Source organism: Alligator mississippiensis, chromosome 3, assembly GCF_030867095.1.
Source record: "Alligator mississippiensis isolate rAllMis1 chromosome 3, rAllMis1, whole genome shotgun sequence".
NCBI classification, from domain to species: domain Eukaryota; kingdom Metazoa; phylum Chordata; order Crocodylia; family Alligatoridae; genus Alligator; species Alligator mississippiensis.
In genome coordinates this window covers 166,475,056-166,495,680 of record NC_081826.1, presented here as the reverse complement: position 1 = coordinate 166,495,680, position 20,625 = coordinate 166,475,056, and the positions used below count along the sequence as shown (strand labels likewise).

At 44.1% G+C, this 20,625-nt stretch overlaps 1 protein-coding gene across 5 annotated transcripts in view; it reads left to right on the top strand.

Annotated features, from left to right (window-relative positions):
* LPAR1 (lysophosphatidic acid receptor 1) overlaps window positions 1-20,625 on the top strand; it is a 135,141-nt gene that overhangs the window by 44,824 nt on the left and 69,692 nt on the right. For all 5 annotated transcript variants that reach the window (XM_014596357.3, XM_059724633.1, XM_059724632.1 and 2 more), the window contains exon 2: window positions 2,538-2,707. In XM_014596357.3, the coding sequence (XP_014451843.1) occupies window positions 2,648-2,707 (60 nt within the window). In that variant the 5' untranslated portion in view covers window positions 2,538-2,647. The remainder of the gene's footprint in view (window positions 1-2,537; window positions 2,708-20,625) is intronic.

Sequence of the window (20,625 nt, the reverse complement as noted above, 5' to 3'; positions counted from 1 at the left end):
GCTTTTTTTGGCATGGGCTTTTTTGACCCTGGGATCTCCTGGGGTCAAGAAAACCCCTGCACTGCAAAGCAGCAGCATGGGGAATGCCTGCATGTGCAGTGCATGACGCTACATTCAGGTCTGTTGTGCCACATAGCACACATTTGCACTCATCTGGACACGGCCACTCCGTTTTGAAAAGGGATTAGGAGGTCTGAAGTGTTCTTGCTTTCCTCCAAAGGCTTTTTTTGGGGAGGAATCGCCAGGTCATTTTTTAGGAGGAGTTGAACTAGAGAACAGAATAAATAAAGTAGTTGGAAAAACTGAACCTTGTGCCTCAAAGATGTTGTAGTCAACTATACATGATGTAAGGCATTTTGGGGTGTTTATATAACTGAAGCAATGATGATGCTTTATCAGGAGGAATAATTTCCATAATGGCATGAAAAGATTAAATTGAAAAAATTAAAAAAAACCATGACTGATTCAGAAAAGCATGTGGAGTACAGCTTTCCTACGTTACTTATCTGCTCCTACTTGGCACACTAAGTGTATATTGGCTTTGAAGGAAATGAATTAAGGAGAGGAAAATGGTCTCAACCTAAGTGATTACACAATAGCCTCAGTCTGATAAGTGCCAATTAACTTTTCTTTGTATATCTGTTGGATGCTGTATATAGTTAGCAGGAACATTTTTCTGTAACTTCTCACAAGAAAGGCACTGCATCTGATGAAGTGAGCCAAGGCTCACAAAAGCTCATGCTTTACATCTCTGATTTAGTTAGTCTGTATAATGTGAATCTACCCTGCAGTTCTTGATGCAGTCAGCATAAAGTCTCTGTAGAAACTTTAAGGCTAGGGACATAAATTACACATCAACCAATATAATGATCAGAAACTGGTTCAAATCTGTAACACAACAGAAGTTCAGTGCACAAAATCAGTTTACTTAATTTCTGTCCCAGATCCCCTCCAGTTTCAAGTTAACTCACAGTTCCCCAGCATCCCTGGATGTTTTGCCTCTCCCCAGCACATCCCCCCACCCCCCCTTTTGCAGAGTGGGTAGGCTAGCCTTTGTCCAAGCTGTGCGCTGCAGCTGAGCAGGGAGCTTGCTTTAGCACCCCTTGGCTTCTGGCCTGCGCCACTGCAGGCATGTGGGGTATTTCCACAATCAAAAATGAATGTCTGTTCACTTGCTTATCAGTTCAATCTATGCAGTATAGACTAACCTGTGAAGATTGAATTGATTCAGTCTCTTTGCCTATCTATACTTAACATAAATCTTTGTCATGTCCACTCATATGCGGCAGGTGGTTGTAGGAGGTGGTAGTTTTTGTGTGTGAGTACAATCGCTAAATGTCATTTACAACAGGTAAATTCTGGAATTTCTAAGACTATTTTCAGGTAACTTTTCATTCCTTTTTACTCTTTCAGTTGTTCTTTGTACATAACACGAGGGAAATTTTTTTTGCCATCATGGTATTTAGACCTATTCTGGTAAAGTTTAGGTGACTCAATGGTAAAAATACTACTGCCATGTGTATAATTGTGCCACCACCATGATTACTATTTCTAGAGTTCTGTCAGTAACAAACTGCTGGTAGATTAGCAACAGCAAAAGTCTATCCTATACACATCCAGAAAGAGGTCAGATTTCAATTTTTTATGAAAAGAGGTATTGTAGGTTTTTTCATATAATTGTTAAGCACATTTACTATCCTCAAATAGAAACCGCATTGAAATATTTTCTATGCTTAATTCAGTGAAACAATGGAAAATATAGGTGCTTTAGAATATCCATTGTACCAAGAGACAGTGTTCAAATTGGTTCTTTGTGCCTCCCCAAAGAGATCATAAACAGTCAAACCCCAAAACAAAGTTGATGGAAGGGATTTATTTTTATGTACAAAAGTGTTTTATTTTGGATTTAAGTGGTTAATAACAACACAAATGTAAAATGATTGCAAACTTAGAATTTTAGGGGAAAGATGTACTTCCTTGTATTCTGTGTGTTCTCTCCCTTCACTGTCTCTGAACTTAATTTCACCTTGTTTATTTTAGATAACAAGTGTGTCTTTCCTTCAGAAATGGGTACTGAGCAATAATGTTTTACGTATGGCATTTCAGCTTTTCTGAAAACCATGAAATTTAAAAACATCTTAGCACATTCCTCAATATGCATGGATTCCTTTAAAATATTGAGCAGGTATTATGAGTATAGCAGTAAAATCACATGGGAGAGCTACTAGTCATTCATTTTTCACTACTGAAATTAAGTAACTCATTATCGTGATTACACACCATTGTCCTGTAATATTTAGGTAATATTTTGTAGAAAAATATCTGTATAATTTACTCTTCACACATGCTCTTTGAAATGTCTCCTGTGAATCTTTTGTAATTGGTCATACATCCAAATAAACAATCTTTTTTTTGTGCAAACTAAATTAATTGTAAGTGGGAATTGAGGCAGTTTGGGGACCTTTTCCTGAGAAGGGGTGATGCCATGCTCATGCAATTTTCTTTTTGATCTAAAGAGCTTTTTTCATTCTTTCTAGGAGCAAACGGCAGCATGACCAAGATCTGAACAGCCGCATCAGTACATCAACCAGCAGTCTTTGGGTGTGAAGGAAGGGCTGAACGAATATCTCACATCTTCTGAGCTACCATGGAAGTCCCTTCGGATGAGGTGCTTTCCTCTATGATGTCTCATCCCCAGGTAATTGAGGTGAGTAGAACAACGTGTGACAAAACATGTAGTTTATTGTGTATGGGAACTGTTTAAGGCAGCGTCCTTGATTGGTGGGTCTGGCCTCAAGTCATCAAAGAAATATCACTCAAAATACTGTATTAGAGATGTACTCAGTACTCGCTGAAGAATATTACTGCTCTTTGTAAGAAGACTTTGTTAGATTTAATTGCTAATAGCGACAATATTTTATTAATAGAATCTTCTTTATGCTTATACACATACCAACAAAAATCAGAATATCAGTAGCATCAAAAGGCTCCAATCTGGATCAGTGCCCATGTTTGTTAGATGTGATAAATAAGAAATACAAGCCTTGAGTAAGAGGCTGTCAGGGGAAATTTCAGGTTCACTGTTCTTAAAAAGCTCTATTAAAAGTTTGGACCAGAAAGCTCAATGACATTATTGTAGGGCCACTTGAGAAGTAAACTCACTTTCAATCTCCAAATATCTTCTGCATATAGTTACTTCAAAGGATGCTATGTGGCCTTTCAGCATCAAGCACTGAACATTGGTTCTTTGTGTTTATTCAGAGACAAATTGTCACGAACTGTATATTTAAATATTAATGGAGACCAAGCTGGTATCCCAGAAAAGCATTTTGTATATGTGAAGTCCTGATGACTTCAATAGGATTTGATTGCATGTTTAAATTTTAATAACCTGCCTGCAGTTAAGTGCAAGCTTTCCTAGAGAGGGCTGCTGTACCTAATTAGGGTCTAAGTGAAGATATTTATATCCAAACATTAGAACATTGCTTTTAATCTTGGTTGCTTTTGTCTGTTCAGCTGATGACAGGGAATAACCCATCAGTTTATGACAGCATGTATGCCATACATGAGTTGCTGAATATGGAAGGTAACAGCCTCAGTACCTATAAAGTGACTGATTGTAAGTGGGTCGCTTACCCTGCTTCCAGGTACAAGCTGAAGGTTCTGGCTTCACGTTCTCTGGCCAGGTCTGTTCTTTTCAGAAATGGCTTTGCACCCACTGGGTGCATCTACATGTGCAATTAATGTGATGTGATAAACTCTGGAATATGCTGCTCCTGGGCACAGCAGTACTCTGAGCCAGGGTGCAGCAGCCCTGTGCTGGCAGCAGGCTCAGAGGGTCAGCCCTGGGCTCTGGGTGGTGGCATTGGATAGTGAAGGGGCTGACTAGGGCACGAGAGTGCCGAAACTGTGCGTCTGATTCCCCTGAGCCTGCTGCCAGCCCAGGGCTGCTCTGCCCTGGCTCGAAGTGCTGCTGTGCCAGTTACCATCCACAAGTGCATTGCAGTGCAGTAAATGACTCTGCTATAAGATAGTAATGTCCTTGACAGTACTATCTTATGGTGGAGTTAATTTACTGGTGCTCGTGTAGACACGGGTGCTTTACCGTGGTGCTAATTAGTCAACTCCTCAGTAAAGTGTACATGTAGAATGCACCCACAGTCTAACCACAGTGTCAAAACAAACAAGCCAAAAATGCCCCATCATTCATACACCAGGAGACGGCCAATTTCAGCTTGGGGCTTCTTTCCAGCATAGCAGCCTGCCCCTCTCCTCCAGCACTGTCTCTCCTGGAGTTTTTAAGTTTCTTGGTGGCTCCACCCTTATTAGTAGATTATCACTTCCACCTGGCCCCCAGCCAGGCATACTATCAGTTGGTGACTTCCTGGAGCTTGCTTTCAAGCCCTTGAAGGGCTGAGGACTTCAGAGCTATTTTCAGAGCTGAACTGCGTAATAAAAGATTAATATATTAAATGAGACTTGTGATTTTAGTCCAGGAAGGAAAAGTGGCATGTTGGGGAAAACAGCAGTTTGACCGTACACAAATATGATCTCTCAGTGCTGGTGGCTGTTAAATGTCATTCTCTTTGCAACACCAATAAGCTCTGGGCAGACTTTTTTGCCTGCCTTGCTACCTGTTGACTTGAGTGCACCCTTGTGGAACTGATTAGGGAATCGGGATTCTACTTAATGTATAAAGTGTAATGACGCTACACCAGCTAGTACATAGCTACTTAGACATTGTCACAACAATCTTCAAATCCCTGAAGGGTGGTTATAAAGAGGCTGGAGTTAGAGCATTCTCTGTGGCAGCAGGGAATTAGATAAGGAGCAATAGTCTTCAATTGTAGCAAAGGAAATTTAGAACGGAGATTAGGAAGAACTTTCTTACTGTGAGAGTGGTTAAGGATTGGAACAGGCTACCTAGAGACGTGGTGGAATCTCCATCCTTGGACATCTTTAATAGCAGGTTAGACAAACACTTGACTGGGAATGATTTAGACAGAGATGATCCCAACTGGAACAGGGGGGTTAGACTAGATGATGTCCTGACATACTTTTTAGCCCTACTTTTTCTACGAGTCTATGCTAATTTGGGTTATGGACAAATGTACATATTAGCCACTTACAAAAGGGGGGAACCCGGGCGGGGGGGTGGGAGGGAGGTGGGGAGAGTTAACTGTTACATCTTCATGGTTTTGTAGTGCTATATTTGATACCACTTTAACCTTGAATAAAGCAATGTTAAAGTTGGAGTGGTTTTGCTACATTTGTACCACTGCATAATCCCTTAGATATAATAACAGCTTGTGTTGGTATCTTTTGATAGCAATACAATTGTTGCAACTGCCAGTACCCAGAATTTTTTTAATTGTTTCTCTCTGTGGGCCAACATAAGGCCTTTTTTCTAGTAAGTATGAACATAAAAACAAAATGGCTATCGGGGGAATGACTAGATTGGAACCAAGTATAATAAAGCAAGACCCAGACTAAGTAGTCATGGACTTTTGCTTTTGTGACTCTTTGCCTTCTCTGTAAACATTTCAAGCCTCTAATATATAATAAAACTGACATGTTTTCCAGCCTACCTTGAAAATCACAATACTTCACTAAAATATACATTTTATGGAGTATATTATTCTGCCTACAGCAGAGGAGATGAAAAAATGTCTGGTGCAGAACTTCAGAAACTAACATTTTTAAAGAATTTTTTTTCTGTTCTTAGAAATTGCCTTGCATACCTCCAGCATGAGTGGATTACATTTAATTCACAAAAGCTATTTTGCTGCTTTTATTTAACACAATGCTTGTCAATGGAATTGGCTTACCTTGTGTTTAGTGCATAGAATTAGGAAATGTAAGGACAACATTAAATTTGCTCAAAAAAAAAAGCAAACAAACAAGAAACAACAAACCCTAGCCTATACTATGGGGTCCTCCACCCTGAGTTCCTCTCTGTTGACAGAACTCTCTTTTTCTGAAGCTGGCAGGGTGGCTCTGCCTTTGCTGAGGGGACTATCTTCTGCTGCTGCCCAACACATGTAAAAACTCCTGTGTCTTCATTCAACTGCCATGGTCCCCTCATACTTCCCTGGGGTGGCACAGCTGTTTGTTGGAGCTGTGCAAAGTCATGAGAAGGACATGGGTGTACACATGCTCTGACATCTTGGCAGTGTTGGCTGTAGTCTGCTGCCAGAACTTGGAGGCAAAGCAGTGATAGCTGAAGTTAAATTCTTCCTGCATAGGGGTCCACAAGCATGGACTACTGTTTCTTTGTGGGGTTCCCTTGACATTAGGAGGACCGTGAGGGAAGGAGCTCCTGCTTGTATGTTCTTTTGCAGGATTAGGGCCTATAACTGTACTGATGGGAGCTTCTTATAAAATAAAGCTTGTTGTGTGGTCAACCCCATAAAAATCATTGTTTGGACCAGGGAATCAGTGACTTTCAGAAATTTTAGAAATTTGGTTTAGTTTCCCAAAATGGATGACTGGGCAGTTTTCAAAATAATTTGATAGTCTGGTACTATCATTGACTTCACACAGGTTTTAATAGTTTCATAAAGTCTCATAATATTTTTATAAAGTCTTCAGAATTATCCAAACTTCTCCTGCTCACGCACTTTTCCTTTCTAGCATCCAGTTACCACAGATAAGAAATTGTGATTAAATGCATAGATTGCAGGCGGAAGGTGTTCTTAATCAAATTTAGATCTGATGGGTAAGTGACAGTGTAGGAAGGTTTATCTACATGAATTGGTTTACAGATCTGGTACAAAAGATCCCTGTTCCAGAACATTGTCTAACACCTTAAATAAATCCATTTCCAATAATGCATTTTTTATTTTTCCCTGCATGTTTAAAATAATATATAGCTACATTCCACATTTGGAAAATTAGTTGGAACTAATTTTCTGTTTTCAAAATGGTGAACACACTTTCTAAAAGTGTCTTGTTAGAAGTAAAGAGCCAAGCAACAAAATAAGAACAAATTGATTCATGACTCTTCAATTTTAGAGGTTTGGATAGGATGTTTTAGATATCAGTCCTTCTTATCCCCCCCACACACACCTTCTCTTCAGCTGTGTTTTCCTCTACAGCTGCATGCATGCAAAAATACCATGAAGAAATATGCTGTAGAAATCATTTTTTAGCTTAAGAGTGTAATGGGTAGAAAGTTAGAGCACTCTGCAGGAATCTGGAGAAGTACTGTAATGTGCCTATAAGGCTATGTAGTTCACAAAAAGAAAATATTGCAAATGACCTTCCAGATAAGATGACTTATCCATAGAGTAACTAGAGGATTTTCTTTTAAAGATGTGAAAGGGTCAGGAAGAGGAGAAAAATATTGTATTTTCCCCTCATGAGAATGTGGAAGCCAGTAAAAGCTTATCCATTCTGTTTATATGTGAAAGGTTTGAAAAAAGATATGTGCACTGAGACCACTTCAAAGCATAAAAAAGACCATCATCCTTTTTTGTTTTTGTTTGTTTTGAATTTTACTTTTGCCAGCAAAGAGGGTTTTGCCAGCCAAAGCCACTCTGTGCTAGATGTAAGTGAATACATATAAATAAATAGCCTGCAATTGTTCTAAAGAGAAGTTCAGAAGAGAGAGTTCATTATACTCTCCACTCATACATAAGTGCCTACCAGAACAGTCTCCAAAAATTGCTGTTTCCATTTTTGAAATGGGATACATTTCTGTTTCTCTTTCCCTTTGTTTCTTCCTAGGTTCAAGGAGACTGACTTACTAGGTTTCTTACTAGGTTCAAGGAGACTTACTAGGTTCAACAAACCTTAGAAAACAATTTATTAGAAACAGTTGACAACTGACGCCCAGGAAAAAGCCAACCTATTAAATAGGTACTTTGTGTCCGTCTTGCATCAGTCCCATGGAACGCCCATGCCCACTACAGGACAGGGAAGTCAGGGTGAGGGTGATCCCCTGCCCTCCATCAATTCTGACCTTGTGAAGGAACACCTTGAGAGGCTGGATACCTTCAAGTCAGCTGGCCCTGACAATCTACACCCCAGGGTACTCAAGGAGCTGGCGAGCATCGTAGCCCAGCCTCTGGCACGGATCTTCAAGAACTCCTGGTGCTCTGGTGTAGTGCCCAAAGACTGGAAGAAGGCCAATGTGGTGCCTATCTTCAAGAAAGGGAGGAAAGTGGATCCGGCAAACTATAGGCCCATCAGCCTGACTTCCATCCCAGGGAAGATCTTAGAAAAGTTTATTAAAGAGGCCATCCTTAATGGACTGGCCAATGCCAACATCCTGAGGGATAGCCAGCATGGGTTTGTTGCAGGTAGGTCTTGCTTGACCAATCTCATTTCCTTCTATGACCAGGTGACCTATTACCTGGACAAGGGAGAGGAGATTGATGTCATATATCTTGACTTCAAAAAAGCCTTCAATCTGGTATCCCATGATCACCTCCTGGCAAAACTGGCCAATTGTGGCCTTGGGTCCACCACGATCCGCTGGCTGGGAAATTGGCTCCGTGGTCAGACCCAGAGGGTAGTAATTGACGGAAGTCAATCATCATGGTGCCCTGTGACCAGTGGGGTCCCCCAGGGCTCTGTCCTTGGACACATATTGTTCAACACCTTCATTAATGATGTGGACATTGGAGTCAGAAGCGGACTGGCCAAGTTCGCCGATGACACCAAACTTTAGGGCAAAGCATCCACACCAGAAGACAGGGGGGCGATCCAGGCTGACCTGGGCAGGCTCAGCAAACGGGTGGACGAGAACCTGATGTTGTTTAACACTGAAAAATTTAAGGTTCTCCACCTTGGGAGGAAAAACTTGCAGCATCCTTATAGGCTCGGCAGTGCTACACTGGCTAGCACTATGGAAGAAAGAGACTTGGGGGTCATGATTGACCACAAGATGAACATGCGCCTGCAGTGCAATGCTGCAGCTAATAAAGTGACCAAAACACTGGCTTGCATCAATAGATGCTTCTCAAGCAAATCCCGGGATGTCATTCTCCCCTTGTACTCGGCCTTGGTGAGGCCGCAGCTGGAGTACCACATCCAGTTTTGTGCCCCACAATTCAAAAAGGATGTGGAGAAGCTTGAGAGAGTGCAGAGAAGAGCCACACGCATGATCAGAGGTCAGGAAAACAGACCTTACGACGACAGGCTGAGAGCCATGGGGCTCTTTAGCCTGGAAAAGCACAGGCTCAGGGGCGATCTGATGGCCTATAAGTTTATCAGGGGTGACTACTGTGTGGGCCGGGAGCGGTCCCAGGTTCTCGGGGGCGCGTGGCGTGGGCTGTAGCCAGCAGCCCTGGCACGCGGGTCGGGGAATGCAGGCCGGCAGGCTAGAATTAGGCACGGATGCTTAGCGGTTGATTAAAGATTATTTTACTTACACCGAAGATGGTCACGGTGCAGGCAGGAAAACTTGCTTGAGTTGCAGTTACAGACAGAAAAGAAGAGAGGCGGACAAGAGTTCCTTCCACGCAAACCTCTAGCCCAATCTGGTTGAAGGCTCTAAACACGAGAGCCCGTCGCGTCAACCGAAGAAAACCACTCGAAGCAGAGAGCTCTGGATACACTCACACGAAGTTTGCTAGGCTCCGTGGAACTTGCGTGCAGGGAAGGAGTTCATCAAGGGATCGTTCGGCGACGGGGAGAGGCCAGAGATTGATCAGACCCCTATAGCCTTCTTGAGATACACGCTGGGTCCGATAGGCTCCGCAGCGCTTAGAGATCTTCACAAGACGTGAAGTTCTCCTCCTCCAGATGGTTGTGGAGTCCTCCAACTTGGGCGGAAACCGCTCAAGCCTCTTATACGGCTAGCAAGCCAATCGCTAGCTGCCACGTGGGAATAATTTAGAACTGGCCAATAGTGGGACACAAATTTGCATGCGAATGGCGGGAATTCCTTTGCACCGTGCATTTCTCTTTTGCAACTAAGAAATGCACCCTGCAAAGAAAGCTCCGAGTGGCGAGAAATAATTTAGCAGTGCCAAAGCGCACACACATCAAATCACACCTTTGGGTTGTGACAACTACTAGTATCTGGGGGAACATTTGTTCACCAGAGCGCCCCAAGGGATGATGAGATCAAACGGTTATAAACTCCTGCAAGACTGTTTCAGGCTGGACATAAGGAAGAATTTCTTTACTGTCCGAGCCCCCAAGGTCTGGAACAGCCTGGAGGTGGTTCAAGCACCTACATTGAACACCTTCAAAAGTAAATTGGATGCTTATCTTGCTGGGATTCTATGACCCCAGCTGACTTCCTGCCCTTCGGGCGGGGGGCTGGACTCAATGATCTTCCGAGGTTCCTTCCAGCCCTAATGTCTATGAAATTTATGAAATCTATTAGAAGTATAGTGTAGGGTGATCTGGGTTTTCCATTTGCCATGGGAAAAATAAGGATTTTTCTTCTTTAAAGAGAAAAAAATGCAGGAAACCACAGGTTTCACCTTGCGGGCTGGCAGAGTTCCAGCCTGCAAGGGCTTGTTTAGGGATGGGAGGAGTAGGACACATGGGGCACCACATGCATGTGTGTGTAGATGCATACATGCAAGTGGCCAACAATACAGCCAAGCAGAGGAGAGCAGCTCACCTTCAGGTGAGTCTGTTCGAGGAGGTATAGGTAACGTGGGAAGGAGTTGGCAGGGGTGGGGGGAGTGCAGATTGAGGTGCCGAGGAGGTGTGTGGTGTCCAGGGCCTGGGCAGGAATATGAAGCTGCAGTGCCTGGCTGAGGGAGTGGAATGGAGCCAAGGGTGGCTCATCCGGGAGGGGCTGGGTCCCTGCTGCTGCTGTATGCATTCCTAGGGAATGGGCGGGGGGGGCATGTGCCCCCCCCCAGATTTGTGCGCAGGGTAGGGTTGGATGTAGGCTGCCTGTGGGACTGCCTGCCCTGCTGCTCCCCCCCACCCCGGGGAGGCTCCTTGCAGCCCAGAGGGTGGACTCAGTTCAGGAGGGCAGGAAGGCTCAGCATGGAGTTGTCCCACACTGCTGCCAGGCCGGCATGGGGTGCCTCACCAAGGCAGCACGGCTGGCATGGGGCTCCTGGCGGCAGTGGCAGCACCGAGCCACTTTGCCCTCTTTCGCCAGAGTCCCTTATGGGCTCGGCTCAGGTCAGCTCTGGCTGGGCCTCCTGCAGGGGGAGCTGAGCTCTTTGCCCTGCTCCGGCTACAGCAGTTGCTGCCTGCTGTGTGCAGCAGCTGTATCTTGGGTGCTGCTGGGGCAGGCAGCAAGTTGTAGGCTGTGGCAGCTGGGTACTCCCTCCAGCAGGATGGGGGAGGCAGAGGGCTATGGGTCAAGAGTGAAGGGGCACCAGCAGGGCTGGGGGGGGCAAGGGAGCTATGGGTTGGGAGTGAGGGGCACCAGCAAGGGATGGGGGACTGTGAGTTCAGAGTGAGGGGCGCCAGTGGGGTTAGGGGCAGCAGGGTGGGAGTGAGGGGTACCAGCAGAACTGTGAGGGCTGTGGCTTGGGAGTGAAAAGAAATGGCATGGGCAGGGCTGCTCAGTACCAGAAAGCTTCAGCTGGACCCGTGTCCTGGTTAGCAAACGGGGCAGGTCACAAAAGCATTGAATGCAGGTGTCGCCATGGATGTAGTCTTTCTGGACTTCAGCAAGGCCTTTGACACTGTCGACCACCCCATCCTCATTAAAAAACTAGGCGAGTGTGGCATTGATGCCTACACAGTCAGATGGATTGCTAATTGGCTGAAGGGTCGTACTCAGAGGGTGGTGATGGACGGGTCATATTTGTGGGGGGAAGTGGGCAGCGGAGTCCCCCAGGGCTCAGTCCTTGGGCCCGCAGTGTTCAATTTCTTTATCAGCGATTTGGACGATGGGGTGAAAAGCAACCTGTTTAAATTTGCTGATGATACCAAAATTTGGGGTGAGGTGGGCATGCTAGTAGGAAGGGAAAGACTCCAACAAGACCTGGATAGGTTGCAAGGGTGGGCTAACAAAAACAGGATGTGTTTCAATACGGACAAATGCAAGGTGCTGCACTTGGGCAGTAGTAACCAGCAGCACACTTATAAGATGGGAAACTCCCTTCTTGAGAGCACGGAGGCTGAAAGGGATCTTGGAGTCATTACTGACTCCAAGATGAACATGGGCCGACAATGTGAGGTCACGGTCGGCAGGGCTAACCGGACCTTATCGTGTATCCACAGATGCATCTCAAGTAGGGCCAAGGAGGTGATCCTCCACCTCTGTGACACTGGTCAGGCCACAGCTGGAGTACTGTGTCCAGTTCTGGGCACCCCACTTCAAGAGGGACGTGGACAACATTGAGAGGGTCCAGAGGAAGGCTACCTGCATGATCTGGGGACAGCAGGGCACACTCTACAATGAGAGGCTACGGGACCTGAACCTGTTCAGCCTTCACAAGAGAAGGCTGAGGGGGGGGGACCTGGTGACCATCTATAAACTCACTAAGGGGGATCAGGAGGGGTTGGGGGAGACCTTGTTTCCCTTAGTGCCCCCCCGGGATAACAAGGAATAACGGCCACAAGTTATTGGAGAGTAGGTTTAGATTAGACATCCGTAAGAACTACTTCACAGTTAGGGTGGCTATGATCTGTAACCAACTTCCAAGGGAAGTGGTGCTGCTCCTACCCTGGTGGTCTTTAAGAAGCGGCTTGATGCCTACCTGACTTGGGGTCATTTGAGCCCAGTTTTCCTCCTGCCCAGATCTACAAGGTCCCTTCTGACACTACTTCTATGATTGTATGATTCTATGAGTTCTGTTTTTCTATGATAAACCAAAATCAAATACCAAAATATACAGGTTTTTAGTTTATTTTATTATTATGATTGAGACACCAGTTAGCTTCTAAATTGCTTTAAAATTGTAAATGCAGTAAAAGCTCTGTTATCCAGGATCCATGGGGAATGGGGGGTGCCAGTTAATCAAATATGTCAGTTATCTGAGAGGCATCTTTGCCTGTTCAGGCTGTTACCCCTCCCGCTGTGCCTGGGGCGCCAGAGCTTTCACTCCCTGGCATCAGTGTGCCGGGGGACAGGGAGGAGGGCCCTGCACAGGCTGCTTTGCCCTGCACTGTGGTCCACAAGGAAGAAGCAGGACTCGGCGAAACTGGAAGTGCCATGGTGGGACTTCCAGTTTCGCTCTTGCTGCGTCGATCTGCATGCCAGTTAATAGAGCGTTCTGGATGGTAAAGTGCTGGATAACATAGCTTTTACTGTATATCAATTTTATTGTGTTCAACTAATACGTACATACATAGTGGCATTTCATTTTAATTGCGGAAAAACACAGATTTGGAGGTTTTGAATAGAGAATTTTGGAATTATCAGACATTTTGTGATATTTAAGTAGAGAAAACCAGGATCTCTGGATCGGAAACTGGTCTATACCCATAACAGAAGAGAAGTTCAGCACACACAGACTGGTTAAAAAAATGGACGAACCCAGGCTAAGATTTGCCCCCCATACCAAAGGGCGAATGTGTGTTCTGCTTGCTGCCAATCTCGACTATGCTAATTATGGAAAACCACCTAATTTAGCACGATTATTCCTTGGGCTTTTTGGATGTCTATACCTAATCCTAAATTTGGCTGGAGTTCTTCTGCCTCCACAGTGCCTGTTTCTGAAGGACTATAGGAAGGCAGTGCCCAACTCCTCTTTACTTGAAGCCAGTACTTTCTAAAATACTCCTCGTTTCTAATGTTTAATTAAGAGCACTCAAGAGGGGCCTAATAGAGAATGGAGCAGTGGAGCTATTACTACTTTCATTTAGACAGCATTGTTTGCAGATTGGGTTTGGTTCCCAGTTCCTGGATCCAGGAGAGCAAACTAGCATTCCCACCCTCCCACCACTTACAGGTGAGTAAACAGATTAAAGTCATTATCCAAACAGATCCCTGGTGGTGTTAAAACAGTTGGTATGAGATAACAAAACAGCAGTGATTCAGCAGGAATGGAAATGAACAACCTGTGATAAAACGTCAGTGTACTTGGTTAGAGGCATTTTACAGGAAGAATTTAAACACCGGTGTGGCTTTTCCTTACTGCAGAAAATGAAATGGTCAAGCATTCAAAATAAATACCCACAGTTACAGGATAGAATAGCATCATGTCTGATGAACTTCTGCTTGGCTTGGCACAAATGGGTCACTGAGAGTGAGCCCATTTTTGTTAGTATCACAAAAGAGGGGTGGATTTTGTTATATATTCCTATGTATATCTTGCTTACACATACTTCATGAAAGCATTCATCAAAGCAAAGAAAAACGAGACTGATCAATGCTGCCTGTGTATGCAAAGGTCCAGCATATTTCCAAGAAAAAAATATTTGGAGAAGTAAACATGGCGAAGGTATTATTTCCATTTTAAAAACTTGCTTTCCTGCCAGAAGCTAAAAGTCCTACATTAATTAACATAATTATGAATAAACTTTTTGCTTACCTGTTACATTTTACCACATACTTAACCCCTGCATGTACACGCTGGATCAGGGCACACCCAATATACATACTCTACTTTTCACTCCAAAACAAACCCATGCCAGGGTGGATTTGATTGATTTAAATCAAATCAATTTAAATCACTGGTCAGGAAGCCTTGATTTAATCATTGTTTTCTACAAAAAGTGCATTATTGTTGTTTGATGTAACCTTCATTAAAATATTCTGAGACGGGGTCTCTTTTATGGCCTGACAAGTCTGATGCCATGATAGGTTTTCCCTTCTACCACATCACTTCCTCACTAGATCTCAAGTCAGTGGAGAGGCTTTACTCAGTAAACTTATGCCTCAAGACTTCTGGAATATTCTGCTCAAAAATGTCTCTCATTTCTACTGCCCCTCCCTCCTTGCATTTATTTCCAGACTCCTCCTCCTTGCCCTGATCTCCTCCACCCCCAGCAATCCTCTGTTCATTTAACTTCTTGAAACTTTGCACTCTTAGAGCGAGGTAAGGGCTTGGCTGTGTACACAAACTTACAGAGAGACAATAGGGCTGATGGGTAAGTAATCAGATCTGTTATCTCTCATCTCCATATACTGCAGTTAACAAGGATGACACAACTAGGGAGACACAAATCCACAGTTTGAGAACTGAAATTAAGCATCACAGATATTCTTAATGGGGTCTTCTAGACTGAGCAGTAAGTCCCTTTGGGTAAAGTGGTTTTCTTTCATCTTTACAAACCTATAGAGGATCCTATGGGAACCCTATATGATTGGACCCCTAATGTAGGCCATGTTGTGACCTAGTTATAAAACTTTTCTAAAAAGGTTACATGAATATATTGTCTCAAATAGTATATAATTAGAAGTTACAATTCCTAATCCATGATGATATATTTGAGCTCTAACATATCTTATATTAAAACTATATATAGATTTATTTTTTAAAACAGCATCTTAACAAAAACATTAAAAATCTGATTAAATCAAAAAAAATCTGATTTAAATAAAAAAATCTGGGTTGGTTTGTTTGTTTGTTTATATCACTGTTTTTTATCCATCCTGAACCAAACCAGGGATTGAATTGCACAGCATTAAAAGGCCTTGATAGGTCAGTGAGGTAGGCTCAGGAAATGACTGTGACTTCAAATACTCAAACTGCTCTTTTTAAACATGCTGAACAAGGCCATGCAGTAGCATTGGAACCAATGCTTGCACTTCCAGAGAACATGAGTGGCTTCCCTTTCCCTGTCTGGCTGAACAGCTAGAAGAAACTTTTTTATTTTATCAGTGTCTTCCAATAATTCTTCAGAATATAGACATCTGAACCTCCTTTACAGGAGGGCCAAGGCCCTGAAAGTCAAAAAGGCATATAAATCTTGCCAGAGGGAAGCTAAATAAAAGATTATTTATATCCTGACACAACAAGTAAGGATTCCAGAAAGTATGCCTGTTGACTTTTTGAATATCTGTGCATTTTTACTGAGTTGCATCTTGCGTGAGCAGGCCTAACTTTGTGGTTAGAGCTTGGTTTCTGTTTTTTTAAGACCTCACCTGGCACATTTTCATACATTCTGAAGCAGTAATGATCGTTCAGTAGACAAGATTGAAGCTAGCTTCTTGTTCTAACTATCAGTCCTTTTTATATCCAAATAACAAGTATCCAACAGATCAGGGGTAGACAACCCCCAGCATGGGTGCCAGAGCGTGGCATGCAAAGGCGTTCTGCTTGGCATCTGTGCAGTGACGACGCGTAGGGCACTGGTGCACCCCTGACCGGCCATGCTCACCACTTAGGCGGGGCAGGCGGGAGCACCGGTGCCCTCCCTGAAAGTGCCAGTTGGGGAGTGCAGCCACTTCCGTAAGTGGCCACAGTGATTGGCTGTGGGAGACTCCCTCTGTCCCCCCAGTAGCTGACTGGTCACTTGATGGGGGGGAGGGTACATGCCCCCCCCCTCCCCCCCCCTCCGACTAAGGCGGCTTCAGTACATGCATATGTGCCTTGGGGTGGGCAGTGGGGAAGGAGCCAGGGCTGCACTGCCACAACAAGGATCAGGCCCCTCATGACTCCCCCACCATTTGCCCATGGCATGTCAACATCTTACATATTGAGGTTGCAGGTGTTTCTGGCACTCTGCCTAAAAATATTCCCAACCCCTGCAACAGATTCTTTACATGTTGGTGTCCCAGGATGGAATTCTTCTCGAAAGCCTGGAAATGTCAAAAAATAGCCGTATAATAATCACAGGGAAGGGCTGTTTTATTCTGTGTTAACTTCTCTTCTCGATATTTTTCCCAGCCATACAGGTTTTTCATTTCACATTATTGTCTTGGCCTACCAATTCCAACTTTGTTTTCTAGTTGATAGACTTGACTACAGTAAAGTTGTTGGTTTTTTTGTGCTTTTGAACAGAGCGCTGGGGCCAATGATGTGGGGCACTAGCCAGACATGACCGAAACATACTTTTAACCTTAATTCCTTTTTACTGACTTTGTTTGTTTGAATAGTAAATTGCAAGCTACTCTATTTGTCTGCCTTGGAAAGATGAAGGTCTACATCCAGGTATTTTGGACATAATACTTAGTCTGTTCAGCCCACTTTTATGAGAGAGTTGCTTTGAAAGTGAGAGCACCAGTCTTCCTGCTTCTTTTTCTTTTTTAAACCCTCAGAGCTATTTTTATATTTTCTTTGTAATAACTTTACATAAATAAGCAGTAAGAAAGGTCAACGCCCTATGGTTTTATAGGCAATCTGTGGAGGTCATAATCATAGCTTCCAACAGGAACAGTCTCTTATGAATTATACCTTCCTGTAGTAAAACTATTTCATTTTCCATAGTCACTGATGACTGTTGAGTTGTCTTGGTACACTCATATCTAGGTGCATGAAAATCTCCTTCATGGTATGAATTGTTCAGTCTACAAGGTTGCATTAATGTACTTCATAATAATTAGAGCTTTTGCTGGACCTAACTTCCAGTAACCACAGTGTTTGTTTCAAAAGCATCCTAAAGATATTAGTCCCAATTCCCAGTTACAGTAGGAGCCTATCTCTTTCTGCTCTGACATTGTAAAAGGATTTTACATTGTGTATAAATGTAGACTGAATTCATCGCCTCTTTTCATGGCCGAGAAGCAGCTAAAAAGGCCAGTGGTGGGAATTCAGATTTATCAGGGTTTTCTTGATTGTTTATTAAAAACTAATGACGGTGGAGATAAGCTTTGTAAACTGGGCGAGAAATGCTACCAACTCTCAATGGTAATATTTCTGCACATTTGGTACAGGTGTGTAATGTTGTACAAGAATAAAACAGTGGCAAATCAAACTCTCTTTTTCAAAGTTCCATCTATCATGTGCCTAAGTATTTTGCCAAACTCAGAAGAAGAGATAACTAAGGGTTAGTCTCTTTTGCTCAACTTCTATATTTTAACCAATGGATGCTTTAAAAAAACTTTCTTCCTTTCCTCTGTTTTGTACTACTTTTTTTACTTTGTGCTCCACAGATAAATCAAGTTTGTGTTCTTAATTAGCTTTTGCCAGTATCCAAATTTTATTTCTTCACATTTGAAATTTCAGTTCTGTAAAGAAAACAGTTTTGTCATCATGGGCTGGGAAATTATTTTCATGCTGATTTCCTTTTTTTAACCTTTTCTTTTGGCTTTTGGATGGAACCGCTCTCCACCCCAGCCTCCCCCCAGTTCAGCCTTGCTAGTAAATTGTTAAATTCCAAGCAACAGTAATATTTTCCTGATAATTCCAGTAGTGATTAATGCTTGTAAATCTAAGCCTTACTGTTTGGAATCTCAGAATGTTCTTGACTGAATTTCTGCTGATAAGCCTAGCTTCTGGATGTCTTTGGGTGTGGCTATGATATTTAATATTATTTAGAATATCTCATATTATTTAGGGAACAAGGTAGTCCCTCAGAGTTGAGATTTCCTCATGAACTGTCTGCATTTGTTGACACTGATGACACCAAGGATATTGATTACAAGCTGAATCCCGCTGTAGAACTGAGATCCTGTGTTCCGTATGGTGTTTCATCATGAGGTTATTTTTAATCTTTCCTTAAAACTTGCTTGCAAAACCAAACAAGAAATCTGCTTTTCATCTTTGTATGTTCTCTAACCACGCATGAACATCTAGGAGCATGTAAGGCTAGTAGAAGATATTTTTTTCATATTGGAAAGATTTTTGCTTTTGTTTGGATTTGGATATATCTCTTATGCTTTCAGTTTTTAAAATTCTGCACAAATTTCAGGCCTGTAAAATGGCTTGGTTTTGGAATTCCAAGAGTTTTTCCAGTCCAGTTGTGCTCAATGAGTAAGTAATAAGGCACTTGATTGATTTTTTTTTTTGGGGGGGGGGGGGTGGGGGAGTGGGGGGGTGGAGGGGAGGGATGAGAGGGAAGATTGGGTGGATAATTTTAGAGTTGCTCAGTAATAAACTTTGAAAACTGTCAGGTCCCAGTAGGGTTTATAAACATTAGTGGTTAACTCTTTAGATGCCAATGCTAATAAATGCTTCAGTTAGAAAATATCATTCTGTTAGCATTTGAAATCGCATTTGTTCCTCCCTCCCTCCCTCCTCCCATGAAGAATCGGGTTATTTATGGTTGTCCTCGAGTGAACAATCACTCATCCCCTAACTAGTTTCCAGAACTGCTATCTCAGAGCTCAAGGTTCTGCTCTAGGCAGCCAGCCCCTTTTCACTTGGATCTTCCCCTGGAAGAATAAAGGTGGTGATGGACTCTTCACCACCCTTTGATATCTTTATCCTATGTGTTCAGGGTTTCCTCTTTTCCAGTGCCTGCGCTTACTCCTTCCCCATGTTCCTGAGGGAGGGAGTAGATGCTGTAACCATTCCCTCCAGTGAAGGGAAAATATTTACTTGTCAGAGGGAACATAGTTGCTGAAGGGTCTTAGTCCTTTTATACCAGTATCTCATTAAGGCTAGAGACAGAAGTTACACATAAACCAGTTTAAGTGATCAGAAACTGGTTTAAACCTGTAACAGAACAGAAGTTCAGTACACATAAACCAACTTAAAAATAGCTGGAGCTGGTTTAAGACAAACCTAGTTGAATGTAGTATCAGACTTAACTGATTTAGGTCAAACCAGTTAATGGAACTTCTGTCCCAGACCCCTTCCTGGTTCAGGTTAAATCACAGTCCCCCAGCATCCCAGCATGCTTTGCAGCCCTGGGCTGGGTTGTGCTATCTGCTCCAGCAGAGCAGGGTTGGCCCCACCCCTCTGCTCCCTAGCCTGAGCAGTAATAGCTGGCTGACAAGGCTATGGGGGTGAGAAACCTGGCTGGCACAGCCTGGTCTGCCTGGTGTGGGGGTAGAGCACTCCTGCCAGACTTTCCCCACTGGAGTGGAGGGGGCACGTGGGTGTGGGCCAGCAGGATCAGGGTGAGGGAGGGGAATTAAACCCCCCGACTCTCCTCTCCCACCCATACGGGACCCCAGCCTGGATCTGCCTGGATTTCCCTACTGCTTGCTGCTCACATGGCAGGGAATGTGGCCAGAGCCAGCTTGGGCAGCTGCCTCAGGTGAAAGGGGGCAGGGAGGAGGATTAAAGTCCTCTGTTTCCCATCTCCCACAAGCACATGGACTCCAGCTGGGGTCTGTCTGAGTTTCTGCCCCACTGGCCGCTTGCGCAGCAGGGAGCATGGCCAGAGCCAGCCCAGGCAGAAGCGTGAGGCAATGCCTGGGTGGCCTCTGGCTACACCCCCTGCCTCATGACTGGCCAGCAGGTCGGAAAGCCAAGCAGACCCCAGCTGGAGTCCCTGTGCCAGCAGGAGAGAAGAGAGATGGGGATTTAATCCCCCTTCTTCCCCGACTTTGCCTGAGGTGCTGCCCAGGCTGGTGTCTGGCCACGCCCCCCCCCCCCCCCCCTTGGGGACAAACCTGGCAAGGGCTGCTTCCCCCTTCCTCCTTCAGGCACACCCCGGCTGGGGCCCCTTCAAGCCAGGGTGGGGGTTTAAAACCCTTTCCAATCATACTCAGCAGCCTGCCAGTGTCTGTACCCCCACCCCACGCAGCCTCCCTTCAATCTTGTGGCTGCTTCTGAAGGGAAGGAAGGGGTCGCTCTAGCTCCCCTTGGCTTCTAGCCTGAGCCACTGTAGCCACATGCCTGCATTTCTGGAATCAAAAGTGAATGTCTGTTCACTTACAAATCGGTTCAGTCTTCACAGGTTAGACTAGGCTGC